Source organism: Triticum urartu, chromosome 3 (assembly GCF_003073215.2).
Source record: "Triticum urartu cultivar G1812 chromosome 3, Tu2.1, whole genome shotgun sequence".
Taxonomy (NCBI): Eukaryota; Viridiplantae; Streptophyta; class Magnoliopsida; order Poales; family Poaceae; genus Triticum; species Triticum urartu.
Genome location: NC_053024.1, coordinates 112,840,135 through 112,857,287, shown reverse-complemented (window position 1 = coordinate 112,857,287; position 17,153 = coordinate 112,840,135). Strand labels below are relative to the sequence as shown.

The 17,153-nt window shown below is 43.4% G+C and overlaps 1 protein-coding gene across 5 annotated transcripts; it reads right to left on the bottom strand.

Annotated features, from left to right (window-relative positions):
* Positions 1 to 345: 345 nt before the first annotated feature.
* LOC125543193 lies at positions 346 to 3,240 on the bottom strand. Of its 5 annotated transcripts, none has more exons than XM_048706450.1 (5): positions 2,909 to 3,240; positions 2,700 to 2,797; positions 1,887 to 1,959; positions 1,765 to 1,789; positions 346 to 636 (listed from the first exon to the last, which is right to left on the bottom strand). In XM_048706450.1, the coding sequence occupies exons 1-5, from the start codon at positions 2,915 to 2,917 to the stop codon at positions 473 to 475; spliced, it is 369 nt and encodes a 122-aa protein (XP_048562407.1). In that variant the 5' UTR covers positions 2,918 to 3,240; the 3' UTR covers positions 346 to 472. The 5 variants fall into 5 exon arrangements, with proteins under 5 accessions (XP_048562407.1, XP_048562408.1, XP_048562406.1 ...); XM_048706451.1 differs by having other exon boundaries at positions 2,914 to 3,240; XM_048706449.1 differs by having other exon boundaries at positions 2,700 to 3,240.
* Positions 3,241 to 17,153: the final 13,913 nt, after the last annotated feature.

The following is a 17,153-nucleotide window of genomic DNA, read 5'->3' as shown; positions in this document are numbered from 1 at the left end:
CATGTATATCGCGTCATAATTTCACATCGTACCTTCCATGACGGTAGTTGGCTGTCATGGATCTGTCCCAGGCCCGCCCAGCCCAAACTAGGCTATGACGGAACAAATTGTCACTGATTTACATGACGTGGAAGCAACGTGGACCTGACATGGCATCTGTGTGGTCCTGACGTGGAGGCTAGCGTGGCTCATGTAGTAACCAGCCCAATTAGTGTCTTGCCCAATAATTTCAGTCCAGTCCAACCCATTTGCTATTATTTTGCTCCTGCCCATTAGCCTACCAATTTTTTAGTCCAACAAATTAGCCCCTTTTCTAGTCCAGCTTGTTTTCTTAATGCAGCACAGTTTACAACAAGACAACCAAATTATATTCATTCATAAATTAACATTTGTTCACATCATAATACAAAGTATCAACAATTTAGTCTGATTTCACAAAACAAAGCTTAATATCGAATCAGCACAAGCATATCTAGAAAGAGCTATGAGAACTTTTTTGAGTAACATGACTTCCATGAAAAAATGTCCTAGCTGATTTTAGTCTCCAACACCAGCACCCTTCCAGGAAGCTATACGGACCGAAGTAATTCCTGCTAAAAGACTTCAATCTCAAGTAACACGGACTAACCACCCAACCTGCATGGAATCCAAAAGACATACAAAATTATAATAAGTTATAACAGCAAACTCCCATATGAATCTATAGAGTAATAATATTAGTTTATTTTCCAAGAAATCATCCGATAGACACCACTACTATATTAAGGTACCATGAAAATGTGGGCAACACACACTAAAAAAGCAGACTATATACAAGTTTAAAAAAATGTTTCATTTACAATTCCCTTTAAGGCATTTAAGCATATGTCGCCATGCTCATTATTTGAAATTAGCGTATAAAACACACTTGGCTTGTTCAAAAGCCCACGGTTAAAGTTGGTAGCAAAATAAACAAAGTACAGTAAATCTGCTACATCCTATACAAATCTGTACTGGTTTTACATGCATGTAATTATTAGATGTTCTTTGGACATCTTATCAATTCAGGTATATATCTAAAAAAATTTCCTCCACTCCACACATCCCAGCGGCACTCCTTTTATCATAGTTTAAAATAACTATATAAATTTAACGTGTTCGCCGGTGAACTGGAGATATTGGGGGTGTCAAATGTGATAGACTATGATAACAATTCAGAACAAATATTGTTCGTGTGTGTGATTGGATGCAGATCACTTCACAAAATCAGAAACAAAACTGATATAAATATAGCTGCCAGAAATACGTAGTACAATGTGATCACTTGAGAAAAAATAATTTTGAACAACATCTACATACTAACTACAATCTAGCAGTACTTTGAGTAATAATAATCTTCAAACATATGAAAAGTAGCTGTGTAAAGCTTATTTTTACCAGCCTTACAACTTTAACAGTGAGCTATAACATTTAGAAGTAGACATGATTAAAGAGTACCAACACGCACCTCCTTTCTGAAATAAAACTTACTACAGAAATAAGTTGGATCAAACCGGCTGCTATTCTACTTTTTCACTTGATCAATAATCATGATTCTTTGCAAGGAATAATGGGTATTTCACAACCAATTAATTCAACAAAAGTTACAAGATATGGTGAAAAGAGAAGGCTAGTTAGTACTTGATGGTAAGAATAACATATCTTGACCGAAGATTATTTCATCACACATATGCCATAGTGATATGCTACTGATGGGATAATTGGAGGAAGAGACACGGTGCGTACCTTGCACCGGCATGATGCCGATATCCTTAAAGTATCAATAGGATGGAAAATTGGTTGAACATATCAGCCTACTACAGATAAATTCTTACATATACATAAGAACTGTAACAAAAGAACATCACCTTTAGTCCTGGACTTGAAATTTTTTTGGTATAGATTTTGCACCAATTCCCCCAGGGAAGAACAATGTAGCACCTTAAATTTGAATGTATACATACAAATCAGAATCCATTCCCAAATGTGCTTTTTTCTCTTAACATAAATCTAGAATCAATTGAAACTTCATGAAATACAAAACTTAAAGATCAATTAGAAACGTAGAAGAATAAGGAGGAATAACCCACTATCCCAGTGATAGCAAACAGCAAAGCATACCAAGCAGAGGAGTAAATCAATCTAACCATCCTCGTCACGCAGGCCAGCCATGGACAGATGTACAGTGCAAGATATTACTGCAATTACTTTGCACATGTGTGCAGTGCAACATCGATGTCACAACATCCATCAGTTTTACCCGTTGCTCTTTAGGGGCGTGTGGTTTCCTGGCAACAGCAGCAGCATGACAGGAGGGTCGATTTTTCGACCTTGAGAAGCAAGAGTGCGAGGCCAGGCAAGTAGTGGTGTGCAGTTTTTTTTCAGGAAGGAGGACAGCCCATTAATACAATCTTTAGGAGACTACGATTAGCTTGGAACTCAATTTCTGAATTAGGTGGAGATGGTTAAGAACCTACATGTTTAATTCCAATTATTGGATTTCTTGCACTGTCGTACTAACAGCCAACAACATTTCAATCCGGTGAAGATTGAAGTTGTAGAAGTGGACAAATCCCATAGCCAACATCCAGCAATGGAATTCAAACAAAATTCTAAAACTGCACCCCTAAAATACATCTGGAGCCCAAGTAAAACAAATCCATTTGCCGAGCTGCACTCACAATTTGATGAAATTGATGCGGCTGATGCCGTTGTCTAGCGTGAAGGGCACATCCGTGTTCAGCTCCGCCTTGCCGCTCACCATCCCCACGAGACTGGCCTGCAAATCCCCCAAGCCAAATAAGAAGCTGTGTAAAAACTCAACCCCGATGAACAAATAGCAGAGGAGAAGCATGTGTGTGGCCTGTTGGGGGGAGGAGAGGGTTGATTCCTCACTCATGTTGGCTCGCCGCAGAGCTGGATCCGTGCCCGCCGTCCCCGACCTCGGGGGGTTCCAAACCCGCCAGTCAGTCCCGCGTCATCTCGAGAGGCAGGATTGGGCCGCCGCAGCTCGAGGGCGCGACCTGAATGGGAAGGGGCATGGGGTGGGGTAGACGGGGAGGGATCCGGTGAGAGATAGATGGAGGGGGCTGGCGCCAGCGGCGGCGACATGAAGCGATGCAGGGAGGGAAAGTGGAGTGGCGGCGGCGGCTGGTTGGGTATGGGAGGAGACGGGAGAAGGGCAACTAGGGTTAGGATGGTGTGGACTCTGCCTGTTAAATGGGCTGGCTCGAAAATTTTCACTCCCCGCGCTGGCGACTTAAAATCGCCCTTCTCGCGCGCGCTCTTCGTTTCTTTTTTTTCCGTATTCACTGTTGCATTCGACTGACAAATAGGCCAAACAAAATGGCACACACAGCAGGAGCCACCCGTGACGGTCCAAATGGTGTATAAATAAAAAAAGTGAGGCCTAGCTGGTTGATCAGTGATGGTTTTTGTGAGGTCCATTGTTGTCCATCATAATGGGTTAATCGTCTTGAGGCCCATTCGCATCTTGCAGACCCATGACGGTTTCCGTGACAATTTGTGAGAACGTCATGAGAAATCCGTCATGGATTAACAGTTTTCTTGTAGTGCTTGGTCGCCAAGCTTGCCTTCCACACCAAGGAGAGTCCCATCCGGACACGGATGCATTCTTCAGTCTTCGTATCTTCACAACCAATCAGTCTTGCCCATGGCTAACAGGCCGGACGCCCGAGGACCCCTTAGTCCAGGACTCCCTCAGGGGGGCATGCATTCATAGCTTGGGATTCCCTTCATGGCGACACAAGGGGTGGGGGTGGGGGGATGCTAGCTACTTTGCACTTTGCTAGGTGAACCTCGGTTGGGGGGAGGGGGCATGCATTCATAGCTTAGGATTCCCTTCATGCCGACACGAGGAGGGAGGGCTGCTAGCCACTTCGCACTTTGGTAGGTGAACCTCGGTTGGGGGGCATGCATTCATAGCTTAGGATTCCCTTCGTGCCGACACGAGGGAGGGGGGCTGCTAGCTACTTCGCACTTTGCTAGGTGAACCTCGGTTGGGGGGCATGCACTCATAGCTTAGGATCCCCTTCGTGCCGACACGAGGGAGGGGGCTGCTAGCTACTTCGCACTTTTCTAGGGTGAACCTCGGTTGGGGGGCATGCATTCATAGCTTAGAATTCCCTTCGTGCCGACACGAGGTAGGGGGGTTGTAGCTACTTCGCACTTTGCTAGGGTGAACCTTGGTTGGGGGCATGCATTCATAGCTTAGGATTCCCTTCGTGCCTACATGAGGGAGGGGGATACTAGCTACTTCGCACTTTGCTAGGTGAATGAACCTCGGTTGGGGGGCATGCATTCATAGCTTAGGATTCCCTTCGTGCCGACACGAGGGAGGAGGGGGCTGCTAGCTACTTCGCACTTTGCTAGGTGAACCTCGGTTGGGGGGAGGGGCATGCATTCATAGCTTAGGATTTCCAATTCGTGCCAACACGAGGGGGTGGGGGCAAGCAATACCGTGCGCTTTGCAAGAGAGGTGCCACATCGAAGTTGCATTTGGTATTTGAAAATCAAACCACCCTTTTGATACATAAATTTGGTCCACAAGCAAGTGTATTCGTGTTCTGACCCTCTCCCGCGTCATTTTTCGCCAAATTTATGAACATTAGACAAGTCGGATAACGCAACAGACACGGTTCACTAAAATTAACCGTGTGCCAAGTTGGTGCCCCTGTCACGCACACATCTGCACAGTACATTGGGCTCCACGAGGCTCCCCCTCTCAAAAATATATGCCTGCCTCGAGGGTTTTTCTGTTTCATAACACACGGTTGTTATCTCCGGACCGTGTGCGATGTTTCTTGTTCCCAATCCCGCCTGCATCCCTAGAAAATATCTACCCGCCTCGAGGTTTTTTCTGTTTCATAGCACACGGTTGTTATCTCCGGACTGTCTGCGATGTTTCTTGTTCCCAATCTCACTTGCATGCCTAGAAAATATCTGCCCGCCTCAAGGGTTTTTCTGTTTCATAAGACACGGTTGCTATCTCCGGACCATGTGCGATGCACTATCATCAAAATTTTCAATAGCCCGACATTTCACTCCCGCGTTTGACTCCCGCGTAGTAAAATTTTCAGTACCCGCGTCATTTCCTCAAACACCCCGCCCCCCTCCACAGACACAACACACACACACACACACACCAAAACCTCCTCGGGCATGCGCACACAAACACACACCCTCCCTCGCTCGAAATCCTAGCAAGCTCCCCGGCGCCGCCGCAAGGCCTCCATTGTCAACATATGTCGGTTTGGCTGTGCAGCTTACCCATCGATATCCATACCCAGGCCGCCCTGAGTTTCTTAGATGACGCCTGCCAAACACCCCCTTTCCCATAGATCCCCATCCCCCACTCCAAAGCGTCGCAGCCTAAGCCCGGCTACGCTTCCCATGGAGCTCGAGGAGCGACTGGCCCAAAAGAAGTGTATAGTGGTCTCTTCGCCCAACGTCGCCGAGGAAGCTGACGACCATTACTGGCGGCAGACACTCAAGCAACGGGGTAGAGTTTGTGGGCATGTCTCAGCCGCCAGCTACGATATTGAGGTCATCGATAGCGATGACCTGAGGCGGGCTATGTCACAGGTTAAGGTGCCCACCCCCAACCCCTCGGGTTCAACCGCCCTCGATCTCATCCATGGCCCCATCGCTAATCTCCTCTGGCTCGTTGTCAACAATTTGCCATTCCACATCGCCATCGAGCCCCGTTTGTCATTTCTGAAGGACACGTTATGCGACGCTGGCTTGGGATCCACAGCTTCCAAGTCAGACCTCATCGACAGCAATGACGAGGATGGCACCCTCTCTGACTCTTCCAAGGGGAAAGAGCCCAGCTGCTCTTCCAAGGGGAAAGCGCTCGTCTGCGACATTAGGGAGGGCACCCTACAGCCGTGCTCTTCCAAGGGGAAGGAGCCCATCTGCGACACAATGGAGCGCATCCAGGGTTCGTGCTCTTCCCACAGGAATGAGCCCATCTGTGACAAGTGAGGAAACCCATGATTTGTTTTGCCGTGCCTCTTCACAGGAGGAAACCCATGATTTGTTTTGTCGAGTCCCTTTTGTAGTGTAGTGAGAATATGTCCAGTTTTAATTGCTATATCTGGTTCTTTGCAGTATGCCTTGTTTATTTCAGTTGTTCACAATGTGATGCTCTATATGTGCAATTATTTACTGTGTAGTACATTTCATCAATCCAGTTTTAAACATACCGATAGGAATACATATATTTTCTTGTTGTTAAGCCTGTTATAGCTAGCATATGCCTCTTTTAAAGTTTATTGATTGTTCAGTTGTTTGTAGTTAGCATATGTCCAGTTTCAAATGCTATCTTTGGTTGTTTGTAGTATGTCTTGTTTATTCCAGTTATTCACAATGTGATGTTCTATATGTGCAAGTATGAATTATTGTGCTTAACATGCTTCTTGATGTATCTACATAGGACAATTTTGGGAATGACTGCTGTTTTCCACCGAGGTTAGTTTCATCCCATGGCTTATATCTACTCACTGTTCAGGATATCGGTAGCTGGTACCATATAGTCCGGCGGCTGATAAGGGACTAATCGGTGAGTCGGACTTTTAACTCAATATATCTGCAACCCATTTATCGTTAGGTTAACTAGGGCCATATGTAATATATCTGAGGCTACATAGCAACATGCATTGTACTTAATGTCTAAATATGCAATCCTAGGCTACATAGCAACAAGGAAGAGTGTTACATTAATGTTCTAATGATGTCTAGATATACGTAGAAGAGCAGCAGCAGCAACAACAACAACAACAACAACAACAACAACAACACAACCCTGTTTGGATACTCAACTTAGCTAGAGGTTAGAGTTAGTTTCTAGCTCATTACTAACCCTGAACTAACTCCATCCAAAGAGTTGTTTGGATGGCAGGGTTAGATTGACAATAAATGCACTAGGAGAACTAGCTCCAATTAGCACCTCTTGGGTTGGATAGTTTTTTTGGGTGGGTTATAGATGCAACTAGCTCAAACTAGCCCTCATGTTTAGATATACTTTAGGGATATTTGAGCCCAAACTAGCTCAAACTAACTGTAACCCCTGGATACAATAGGAGTTAATCAGCCGATAATTTGTAAGAATGCACTAAACTCCTTCCGACCCATAATATAATATGTTAATTCATATAATATGTGAGTATATTGGATGTTATAAGATACTCCCTCCGTTCCTAAATATGTGTCTTTTTAGAGATTTCAAATGCACTACCATATACGGATGTATATAGACATATTATAAAAGAGTGTTCTACTACTTCATTGTGCAATTGCTGTTTAGCTTCCAATATTAACTCGGTGCTTTTAGGTACATATATCAATGGTAAAGATCCACGCTTCAACCCTTTCTGCGTATGGGGCAATGAGATATTGATGAACCAGCATCAAGTGAGGAAGCTGATAAAGGTTGTTAGTAAAATGGGTCAAAAGATGGCAATTAAACTATTTGTTTACACTTTATCCAAGACAACAGCGAACTGCATGATGGTAAGTAGAACTCTGCAGCCTTCTTTTTACTGCCCATAATGAGTTGTGTTAGATGACAATGTCTGAATCTTTTTCCTTTGCAGTGGTTGCCAAAGCAGTTTACTCAAGATTACCTCTCAAACTACATGATTGATGGGCATGCAAAGGTTAAAGTATTTCTACCAGAACACGATGATTATATAGATTTTTTCATGGAGATTGTGAAGGATGGGCGGTCGGCCATCACAAGGGGTTGGACTAGAGTCGTGTGTGCCATCTGCATGGAGGAGGGCACAATATGGGCATTCCGCTTCACCTTGTTCAGCAACCAGAATATAGTTCACCTTTTCTTTACCGTCTTTAATAGTACAAGTATACAACTATGGTTCATCATTCTTTATTTGGTTCTTATGTAATTCTTGAACATATGCACCTATGAATCGAATAATGCATTGGTTGTTTTAACCTGATGGATATGAAGAAAGCTGTAGCATACATTCAAATTCAAATTCAAATCCGGTACAATTTGAAATAGCAGCAATTAAATTACGGTGAAATTATGCTCTCTGGGTTGTTATGGCACACACGGTTGGTAAAACATAAACATTTGCGATATACACCATAATCCGAGATGGTTCATAGAGAGGAAACGTGTGCAAGCATGCACACAGTTGCCGTTTCCAAAAGCGTGTGTGATGTCATACAATATCACAAATGGTGCAGGCAAACTAAACGTTTGTGTTAGTTGCCTTATCATACACGATTCGCAACCATGAACTGTTTCTAATGATGTATGCTTCGTAAACATTGCACCACGGAATAGCATGTGCGATAGTTGTCGTGTACGATGATGTTACGACGGTCTGATGTTTCGTAATCCTGTCCGACACTCGTACGACGATTAGCTAATCTTCTTAACAGTGAACCATTTGTGATGGGCCGCACATCATACACGTTCTATAATAGTGAGCCATTTGTGATGGGGCGCGCATCGTAAACGTAGCACCATAGAATACCAACTGCGATGGCAATGCGAGCAGAAACGAGTACGAGTACTGTAGGGACCCTATCCCCGACGATTTCTGGGTCATGTGGGAAGGACCCCCCTATCGCCCACACTCACTTGGCGACGGTTCGAAATGCCGTCGCGGAAAGGGGTTAAAAACCGTTTGTTTAGACCGACGTGCATGAGTGAAGAAGTAGAGATAGTCGTAGAGGCAATAGTTGGCGAGACGACAAAGATGCTACGATGGAGATCAAGGTGTCAAGCCGGTGACGATGGTGATCATGACGGTGCTTTGGAGATGGAGATCAAAGGCACAAGATGATGATGGCCATATCATATCAATTATATTGATTGCATGTGATGTTTATCCTTTATGCATCTTATTTTGCTTAGTTCGGCGGTAGCATTATAAGATGATCTATCACTAAATTTTAAGGTATAAGTGTTCTCCCTGAGTATGCACCGTTGCTACAGTTCGTCGTGCCGAGACACCACATGATGATCGGGTGTGATAAGCTCTACGTTCACATACAACGGGTGCAAGCCAGTTTTTGCACGTGCAGAATACTCGGGTTAAACTTGTAGAGCCTAGCATATGTAGATATGGCCTCGGAACACTGAGACCGAAAGGTCAAGCATGAATCATATAGTAGATATGATCAACATAGTGATGTTCACCATTGAAAACTTCTCCATCTCACGTGATGATCGGACATGGTTTAGTTGATATGGATCACATGATCATTTAGACGGCTAGAGGGATATCTATCTAAGTGGGAGTTCTTAAGTAATATGATTAATTGAACTTCAATTTATCATGAACTTAGTCCTGATAGTATTTGCATATCTATGTTGTAGATAAATTGCTCACGTATAGTTTCCTCATTTTTATTTATGATATGTTCCTAGATAAAACTACTCCCTCCGTTCCCAAATATTTGTCTTTCTAGGCATTTCAAATGGACACAACATACGGATATATGTAGACATATTTTAGAGTGTAGATTCACTCATTTTGCTCCGTATGTAGTCACTTGTTGAAATCTCTAGAAAGACAAATATTTAGGAACGGAGGGAGTTTGTTGAAAGATGTTAGTAGCAACGATGCGGGCTAGCTCCGTGATCTGAGGATTATCCTCATTGCTGCACAGAAGAATTATGTCCTTGATGCACCGCTAGATGGCGGACCTATTGCAGGAGCAGATGCAGACATTATGAACATTTGGCAAGCTCGGTATGATGACTACTTGATAGTTCAGTGCGCCATGCTTTACGGCTTAGAACCGGGACTTCAAAAACATTTTGAACGCCACGGAGCATATAAGATGTTCCAAGAGCTGAAATTGGTATTTTAGACTCATGCCCGAGTCGAGAGGTATGAGACCTCTAACAAGTACTTTGCCTACAAGATGGAGGTGAATAGCTCAACCAGTGAGCATGTGCTCAAAATGTCTGTGTACTACAATCTCTTAAATCAAGTGGGAGTTAATCTTCCAGATAAGAGAGTGATTGACAGAGTTCTCTAGTCACTATCGCCAAGTTACTAGAACTTCGTGATGAACTATAATATGCAAGGGATGACGAAAACGATTCCCGAGCTCTTCGTGATGCTGAAATCAACGAAGGTAGAAATCAAGAAAAGCATCAAATTTTGATGGTTGACAAGACCACTAGTTTCAAGTAAAAGGGCAAGAAAGGTAACTTCAAGAAGAATGGCAAGCAAGTTGTCACCCCCATGAAGAAGCCCAAAGCTAGACCCAAGCCTAAAACTGAGTGCTTCTACTGCAAAGGAAATGGTCACTGGAAGCGGAACTGCCCCAAATAAATTGGCGAATAAGAAGGATGGCAAAGTGAACAAAAGTATATATGATATACATGTTGTTGATGTGTACTTTACTAGTGTTCATAATAGCCCCTGGGTATTTGATACTGGTTCAGTTGCTATGATTAGTAACTTGAAACAGGAGTTACAAAATGAACAGAGACTAGTTGAGGGCGAGGTGACGATGTGTGTTGGAAGTGATTCCAAGGTTGATAAGATCACCATCGCACACTCCCTTTACCTTCGGGATTAGTGTTGAACCTAAAATAAATGTTATTTGGTGTTTGCGTTGAGCATAATATGATTGGATCATGTTTATTGCAATACGGTTATTCATTTAAGTCAAAGAATAATTGTTATTCTGTTTACATGAATAAACCTTCTATGGTCATACACCCAAGGTGAATGGTTTATTGAATCTCGATCGTAGTGATACACATATTAATAATATTGATGCCAAAATATGCAAAGTTGATAATGATAGTGCAGCATACTAGTGGCACTGCCGCTTAGGTCATATTGGTGTAACGCTCCATACGGATGGACTTTTGGAATCACTTGATTATGAATCATTTGATGCTTGAGAACCATGCCTCATGGACAAGGTGACTAAGACTTTGTTCTCTGGAACAATGGAGCGAGCCACTGACTTATTGGAAATAATACATACAGATGTATGCGGTCCGATGAGTGTTGAGGGTCGTGGTGGGTATCATTATTTTCTGATGTTCACAGATGATTTGAGTAGATATGGGTATATCTACTTAATGAAACATAAGTCTGAAACATTTGAAAAGTTCAAAGAATTTCAGAGTGAAGTGGAAAATCATCGTAACAAGAAAATAAAGTTTCTACGATCTGATCGCAGAGGCGAATAGTTGAGTTACGAGTTTGACATTCATTTAAAACGATGTGGAATAGCTTCGCAACTCACACCACCTGGAATACCACGGCGTAATGGTGTGTCTGAATGTCATAACCGTACTTTATTAGATATGGTATGATCTGTGATGTCTCTTACCGATTTACCACTATTGTTTTGGGGTAATGCATTAGAGACAGTTGCATTCACGTTAAATAGGGCACCATCTAAATTCGTTGAGATGACACAATATGAATTGTGGTTTAGCAAGAAACATAAGCTGTCGTTTCTTAAAGTTTGGGGTTGCGATGCTTATGTGAAAAAGTTTCAGCCTGATAAGCTCGAACCCAAATCAGAGAAATGCGTCTTCATAAGATACCCAAAGGAAACTGTTGGGTACACCTTCTATCACAGATCCGAAGGCAAGATCTTTGTTGCTAAGAATGGATCCTTTCTAGAGAAGGAGTTTCTCTCGAAAAAGTGTAAAGGTGGATCATATTAAGAATTCTTGGAACGCCTTCTAGGTAAAGGTGGATCATATTCAGTCCCATCATTATCAAGATTCATATTGCAAAAAAAGATTTAATAGGGGACACATCAATAACTTTTAGATCTTCATCATTATTTTCATAGGAACCAGAAGAACACGCTTTTATAAAGGCATCTTTCTTAGCACGCATCCTAGAGGTTCTTTATTTGCACTCATCAATGGAAATTCTCATGGCTTTGAGAGACTCATTGATATCATGCTTAGGTGGAATAGATCTAAGTTTCAAAGAATCAACATCAAGAGCAATTCTATCAACGTTCCTAGCCAAATAATCAATCTTAAGCAATTTTTCTTCAGTCATAGCATTAAAATTCTTTTGCGAAGTAATAAATTCTTTAATATTAGAATCAAAATCAGAGGGCATCTTATTATAATTTCCCTAAGAATTGTTGTAGGAACTACCATAATTATTAGAGGGATTACTAGGATAAGGCCTAGGGTTGAAATTTCCTCTATAAGCGTTGTTACCAAAATTGTTCCTACCAACAAAATCCACATCCAAAGATTCATTATTATTCTCAATCAAAGTAGACAAGGGCATATCATTAGGATCAGAAGAAACACTCTTATTAGCAAATAAATTCATAAGTTCATCCATCTTTCCACTCAAAACATTAATTTCTTCTATCGCATGCACCTTTTTATTAGTAGATCTTTCACTATGCCATTGAGAATAATTAACCATAATATTATCTAGGAGTTTAGTAGCTTATCCAAAAGTGATTTCCATAAAAGTGCCTCCCGCGGCCGAATCTAAAAGATTTCTAGAAGCAAAATTCAATCTGGCATAAATTTTTTGTATAATCATCCACGAATTTAAACCATGAGTAGGGCAATTAAGTATCATTAATTTCATTCTCTCCCAAGCTTGTGCAACATGTTCATGAGCAAGTTGCTTAAAATTCATAATGTCGTTTCTAAGAGAGATGATCTTAGCGGGAGGAAAATACTTAGAGATAAAAGCATCTTTGCACTTGTTCCATGAATGATTACTATTTTTAGGCAAAGACGAAAACCAAGCTTTAGCACGATCTCTAAGCGAAAAAGGAAATAGCTTCAATTTAACAATATCATTATCCACATCTTTCTTCTTTTGCATGTCACACAAATCAACGAAGCTATTTAGATGGGTAGCGGCATCTTCACTAGGAAGTCCGAAAAATGGATCTTTCATAACAAGATTCAGCAAAGCGGTATTAATTTCACAAGATTCAGCATCGATAAGAGGAGCAATCGGAGTGCTAATAAAATCATTGTTATTGGTATTGGTGAAGTCACACAATTTAGTATTATCTTGAGCCATCACGACAAGCAAGCAAACTAACACACAAGCAAACAAAAAGCTAGCGGGCAAGAAGAGGCAAATAGAGAAAGAGAGGGAGGATAGAGAGAGAGGGCAAATAAAACGGCAAGGGTGAAGTGGGGGGAGAGGAAAACGAGAGGCAAATGGAAAATAATGTAATGAGGGAGGTAGGGTATGTGATGGGTACTTGGTATGTTGACTTTTGCGTAGACCTCCCTGGCAACGGCGCCAGAAATCCTTCTTGCTACCTCTTTTAGCACTGCGTTGGTTTTCCCCGAAGAGGAAGGGATGATGCAGCAAAGTAGCGTAAGTATTTCCCTCAGTTTTTGAGAGCCAAGGTATCAATCTAGTAGGAGGCTACGCGTGAGTCCCTCGCACCTGCACAAAACAAATAAATCCTCGCAACCAACGCAAATAGGGGTTGTCAATCCCTATAGGGCCACTTACGGGAGTGAGATCTGATAGATATGATAAGATAATATTTTTTGGTATTTTTATGATAAAGATGCAAAGTAAAATAAAGGCAAAGTAAATAGCAAAGTAAATAACTAAGTAGTAGGAGATTAATATGATAAAGATAGACCCGGGGGCCATAGGTTTCACTAGTGGCTTCTCTCGAGAGCATAAGTATTCTACGGTGGGTGAACAAATTACTGTTGAGCAATTGACAGAATTGAGCATAGTTATGAGAATATCTAGGCATGATCATGTATATAGGCATCACGTCCGATACAAGTAGACCGAGTCCTGCCTGCATCTACTACTATTACTCCACTCATCGACCGCTATCCAGCATGCATCTAGAGTATTAAGTTAAAAACAGAGTAACGCCTTAAGCAAGATGACATGATGTAGAGGTATAGACTCATGCAATATGAAGAAAACCCCATCTTGTTATCCTCGATGGCAACAATACAATACGTGCCTTGCTGCCCCTACTGTCACTAGGAAAGGACACCGCAAGATTGAACCCAAAGCTAAGCACTTCTCCCATTGCAAGAAAGATCAATCTAGTAGGCCAAACCAAACTGATAATTTGAAGAGACTTGAGAAGATAACCAATCATACATAAAAGAATTCAGAGAAGATTAAAATATTATTCATAGATAGACTTGATCATAAACCCACAATTCATCGGTCTCAACAAACACACCGCAAAAAGAAGATTACATCGAATAGATCTCCACAAGAGAGGGGGAGAACATTGTATTGAGATCCAAAAAGAGAGAAGAAGCCATCTAGCTACTAACTATGGACCCGTAGGTCTGAGGTAAACTACTCACACTTCATCGGAAGGGCTATGGTGTTGATGTAGAAGCCCTCCGTGATCGATGCCCCCTCCGGCGGAGCTCCGGAACAGGCCCCAAGATGGGATCTCGTGGATACAGAAAGTTATGGCGGTGGAATTAGGGTTTTGGCTCCGTATCTGATCGTTTGGGGGTACGTGGGTATATATAGGAGGAAGAAGTACGTCGGTGGAGCAACAGGGGGGCCCACGAGGGTGGAGGGCGCGCCCCCCTACCTCGTGGCCTCTTGTTGTGTGCCTTGACGTAGGGTCCAAGTCTCCTGAGTTGTATTCGATGAGAAAATCACGTTCCCGAAGGTTTCATTCCGTTTGGACTCCGTTTGGTATTCCTTTTCTTCGAAACCCTAAAACAGGCAAAAAACAGCAATTCTGGGCTGGGCCTCCGGTTAATAGGTTAGTCCCAAAAATAATATAAAAGTGGATAATAAAGCCCAGTAATGTCCAAAACAGTAGATAATATAGCATGGGGTAATCAAAAAATATAGATATGTTGGAGACGTATCAGGCGCCGATGACGCCGGTTCATGGATTGCTTCTCGGGGGGGTTATCCTCCGTCGCCTTATTGCCATCGCTTTCTTTGGGGGTGCCCACCATGTATATATCATACGATGAGGTGGCAGTCCAACGCCCTGTGGGCGGTGGTTCCTGTTCGTCTCCCGCATCGTCGTCCATACCGTCGATGTCTTCGGAGTCGAAGTCGAGCATGTCGGTTAGGTCGTCGACAGTGGCTACTAAGTGGGTGGTGGGTGGCTACTAAGTGGGTGGTAGGCCCACTCGAGCCGGACATAGTTCGGCCAAGGTCTCCTAACAAGGAGAGAGACCGTAATGAGTTTAGCATGTCGCCTAGGGGCGAGTGCTGAAAGATATCCGCAGAGGTGAACTCCATGATCGGTGCCCAATCAGATTGGATGGGCACGGACGCGAGCGGTTTGGAGTCTGTGGCCGGGGACGAATCCGAGTGTCCAGCAACATAGGTCTCATAGGAGGTGAAGTTGGTATTTGTCTCTATCGACGCAGAGTATGCGGCCTCCGTGGCGGGGTCCATCCACCCATCCTCGGACGGCGCGATCTGTTCCGGATTGAGGGCCGGAGTAGCTACAGGTGTGATCTCCCGAACACTGTCTGATGGCCGAGCTAAATCATGCTCATCGTGACTGTGCGGCGCACCTGACATAGGTTCGAATCCGTCGAAGATCAAGTCTCCGCGGATGTCGGCGGTATAGTTCAAGCTTCCAAACCTGACCTGATGGCCAGGGGCGTAGCTCTCGATCTGCTCCAGATGGCCGAGCGAGTTGGCCCGCAGACGAAGCCGCCGAATACGAAGATCTGTTCGGGGAGAAAAACCTCACCCTGGATCGCATCGTTGCCGATGATCGAAGGAGCCATCAAGCCTTATGATGACGACACAGTGGAACTCTCAATGAAAGCACCAATGTCGGTGTCAAAACCGGCGGATCTCGGGTAGGGGGTCCCGAACTGTGTGTCTAAGGCAGATGGTAACAGGAGGCGGGGACACAATGTTTACCCATGTTAGGGCCCTCTCGATGGAGGTAATACCCTACTTCCTGCTTGATTGGTCTTGATGATATGAGTATTACAAGAGTTGATCTACCATGAGATCGGAGAGGCTAAACCCTAGAAGCTAGCCTATGATATGATTGTTGTTGTCCTATAGACTAAAACCCTCCGGTTTATATAGACACCAGAGGGGCTAGGGTTACACAGAGTCGGTTACAAGGGATGAGATCTACATATCCGAATCGCCAAGCTTGCCTTCCACGCAAAGGAGAGTCCCATCCGGACACGGGACAAAGTCTTCAATCTTGTATCTTCATAGTCCAACAGTCCGGCCAAAGTATATAGTCCGGCTGTCCGAGGAACCCCTAATCCAGGACTCCCTCAGTGACCTTGTGTCTCACTACATGATCACCAAGTCCATCCTCTCCTGTTTATCCATCCAGTGTAACCTGAGTTCAGCCAGTGCTAGATGTAGTTTTGGTTACATCAACTCCTTCCACATGTAGATTCACTTTCGTGCACACCGCCACAACATATTAGACCGAAATACCAGAGTTTCCGCGAGATTTGTGTGCTTAGGTGTGCATCCATATTATTGTTGTGAGTAGCAGTAATATGTGATGTTGCTTGATTATTTATTATTTGTAGGCTTTGTGTGCTTTTGTTCTCGTCATTTCTTTTGCTTCTTTCTTTGGGCGTTCGGTGTTGCCATATCTTCCCCTTATTAAAGTCGCTCACCAACCGACACTGACCCGAAGAATCAGTAAGGAGTTCAAATATTTGGAAACTCAGCAAAAACAAAATGGACTTCTCAGTCGACCATGGTGAAATGGGGAATATCTGATCGTGATGTTAATAATCAAGTTTGCATTACTGTGCACTGCTCACAATAGTACGGATAATCAAGTCTCCCTCAGTGTGCACTCATCATAGCAGTACTGATCAAATCAACAAGAAGATATATGGTGTGTGTCGTGGTTTTGTCACGGCAGATGTCCTAGAGAAAGGACTTAGTCGTGGAGCCATCGCGACGGGTTAGCTTGAAGGGGTTAAAGAGGACACAAGGACGCAAGAGAGTTTATACTAGTTCGGACCCTTCGATGAAGGTAAAAGCCTACGACTAGTTGTGATGGGATTGATGGGGTTTCGATGACTAGGGAGCAAACAAGCTTTGCCTATGTCTCAAGTTGTTGTCTCTTGTCTGAACCGCCGCCGGGTCGTCCCCTTATATACACGGGTGACGCCCGTCGGTTCA